This window comes from Gekko japonicus, unplaced genomic scaffold, assembly GCF_001447785.1.
Source record: "Gekko japonicus isolate JY-2015 unplaced genomic scaffold, Gekko_japonicus_V1.1 scaffold303, whole genome shotgun sequence".
Classification (NCBI taxonomy): domain Eukaryota; kingdom Metazoa; phylum Chordata; class Lepidosauria; order Squamata; family Gekkonidae; genus Gekko; species Gekko japonicus.
Window position 1 is genome coordinate 225,221 of NW_015169180.1, and position 2,898 is coordinate 228,118.

A 2,898-nucleotide genomic window follows, 5' to 3' on the forward strand; every position below is an offset into this window, starting at 1 on the left:
GGGGCGGCCGGAAGCAGGGGGCGGGGCTTTTTCATGTGCCCCGCCCCCTGTTCCCCCCCCCCCGAAATGACCTCTGCATTTCGTTCAAACTTTTGTTGCTCTTAAAGGTGCCACTGGACTCAAACCAGGATTTACTATTTGCTGAAAAGAGTTTGTTGCAGATAGTGTGCTTTAAGCAAACCATGATTTACCACTATGTCTGAATGCAGCTTTACATTCAGGCCAAGAACCTAACTATATGATGCAGTTTCCCTGGTTCTGTTTGCTGGTCAAATAAACCGCCGTACTCTGGGAGTTTCTTGAATTGCATGGGTGCAATTCAGATGGGAACCATGGCTAGTAAAGAGAGGGCTTACGTCCTCCAGCTGGCTGCACTATTTTACTGGCATGAATTTGAACCCAATCCCTGCATACCTGAGTATAGATTAACTCCAAAACACATCTGACCTGCAGATAGATCCAAGAATTAAAAGTCCAATTTGCCACAATGGCCTGTGATGTCACTGGCTCCTCCCTATGATGTCATTGGGTCCCAGTTCTTTAAATGACTTAGCAATGCCTCTGGCCCAGCCCCAGCCCCCCCCCCCCCGAAACTGGAAAGTCTATGCCCTTGGATACAAGTATATTTAAATAAAATGGATCCAAGGCACATCGCTTAGCTCTCTGGTAGTGAAAGTGCTAATCAGTATTTGGAAAGAATGCCAGCATTCCGACAGCTTATGTTCATAGGAAAGAAGGGAAGAAGCAATGAGCATGGTTGACTCTGCACAATGGATTAGAAACCTGGGCTGAGGTAGCTGGTCCAGTGCCATGCAGGGCAGGGGTTCACTATGTTCTCCATAACCTACATGAAAACTTGATCATAGTCCTCCTGAAGTATTATTTCCTGAGAAACTGAAAACCAGTGTGGTGGTTAGTGTCAGACTAGGATCTGGGGCTCCTATCTTATCATACCTAACTACCAAAGATTCAATACCCAACGTAATAGGTACTCTCCGCCTTTTGTAGCGTTTATAGCACAATACACAGTTTGATATATAGTATGAACTGTACGAAAAGAATCCTCACCACAGTATAGATTAGACTGATTAAAGCACTTTTTGTATGTATAACGAAAAATATGCTAATTATATGTATATGCCTGTCTTGCATAACCCAGTTGTTAATGAGTTAATGAGAAAATTGAATAAAACTGATTTGAAAAAGATCTGGGAGATGCAGATTCAAATACCCACTCTGCCATGCAAGTCTGCCAAGTGACCTTGGGCCAGTGCATGTTGTCAGTTTTCATTACCTCGCAGGGTTGTTGTGAGAATAAAGTGGAGGTGAGGAGAATGATGCAAGTTACGTTGGCTCCCCACTGAGGGTATAAATGAAGGAAATAAATAAAATATGCTCCACACCATGATTAAAACCAATTCCGATATTAGGAGCTTCAAGCGAATTGTTAATCTGAATCTGCAGGAGCATCAAAAACTAATATTGCCTTGCCAGGAGAAGAGAGGTATTGACCAAATATACAAAAGCAACCTTGAATACTATAAACAAAATCTGTTTCTTTATATATACAGTGATATCACTATAAATATTTTTACAAAAATCAGATTTTGTTTATATTCTTCAAAGTTGCTTCTGTATGTTTCGCCGATTCTATTATTGGCAACCTTCTCCTTGCTTGTTTGGGTCTTAGGAGAAGGGAGGTGGCTTTAACTCTGGCTTGCTTGACAAGCCCTCCCCAGGGACGGGGAAAATGTGTCGTTTTCCATAAATGCAAAATGAGAAGCATCTCCCATTGCAGCCACAACGGGGAGACTATAGTTGAGGGGACCGGCTGCATTTGGAAATCAAATACATACCTGCTTGGTCGCCCTATAACACACCGCATAGCCTCTTCCGTCCATCTGCTGAATAAATTCCCCTTTGCCAATACGCCGCTGCAACTCCACGGAGAACTGATTGCCACCAATCAACGAAAGATGAAACGGATGACGTATCTCCGCTGCAACGAAGCTCTACAGCAGCGATTCAGAGCATACGCTTTTGGCTACTGCCCTCTAGTGTTTTGCGAAGAAAATCTTGCAGGTTTTTAATAGCCTCACGAGTGTGGAGATTCTTCTCCCCGCGCAACCTCCTTCTTGAAATCTAACATTTTGGCTCACTCTGGCTGAAAACAAACAGAAGTCTTTATTTTCAGCTACTGCCCTACCGATTCCACAGCACAATTCACACATGTTTCATAACTACCCAAATCTGGAAGGGTTCAAAGGTGTGTCAACATACAGAAAAAAAAGCAAGAACAGAGTTGAAGTTTGGTTCCGTTTATTTCTGGGGCGTCATTGCAGTTGCACAGTCGTTATTTTTATTCATCAGCTATTTGAAATATTCCAGAAGATTAGTTGTGTTAGTCAGCTCCAGACAACATACCAAAATTTTTAATGTTTTTATGAACGACTATTTATTGTTTTATCTTATGTAGAAGTTATGTTTATCTTACCTTGTGAGCCACTCAGAGCCCATCTGTGGAGTAGGGCAGGGTATAAACGGAATAAAATAAATAAAATAAATTTTTAAAATATTGTGGCACTTTGAAGACTAACAAACATATTGTGGCATAAGTTTCTATGAGCCAGAAGAAGAATGGTAGGTTTTTATACCTCGCTTTTCTGTACCCTGAGGAATCTCAAAGTGGCTTACAATCTCATTCCCTCCACTTCCCCACAACAGGCACCCTGAGAGGTAGGTGGGGCTGAGAGAGTTCTGAGAGAACTGTGACTGGCCCAAAGTCACCCAGCAGCTTCATGTGGAGAAGGATCAAACCTGGTTCTCCAGATTTGAGTCTGCTGCCGCTTTTAACCACTACGCCACACCAGAGCACATTCTTACTCACAGAATGCCTAA

The 2,898-nt window shown here is 42.6% G+C and overlaps 1 protein-coding gene across 1 annotated transcript in view; it reads right to left on the bottom strand.

Moving 5' to 3' along the window:
• The window catches only part of LOC107114561 (pancreatic alpha-amylase-like), a 28,877-nt gene extending 26,958 nt beyond the window's left edge, over positions 1-1,919 (bottom strand). Inside the window, exon 1 of the mRNA XM_015416099.1 lies at positions 1,857-1,919. Within this exon, the coding sequence (XP_015271585.1) occupies positions 1,857-1,901 (45 nt within the window). The 5' untranslated portion in view covers positions 1,902-1,919. The remainder of the gene's footprint in view (positions 1-1,856) is intronic.
• Between the last annotated feature and the right edge of the window lie 979 nt (positions 1,920-2,898).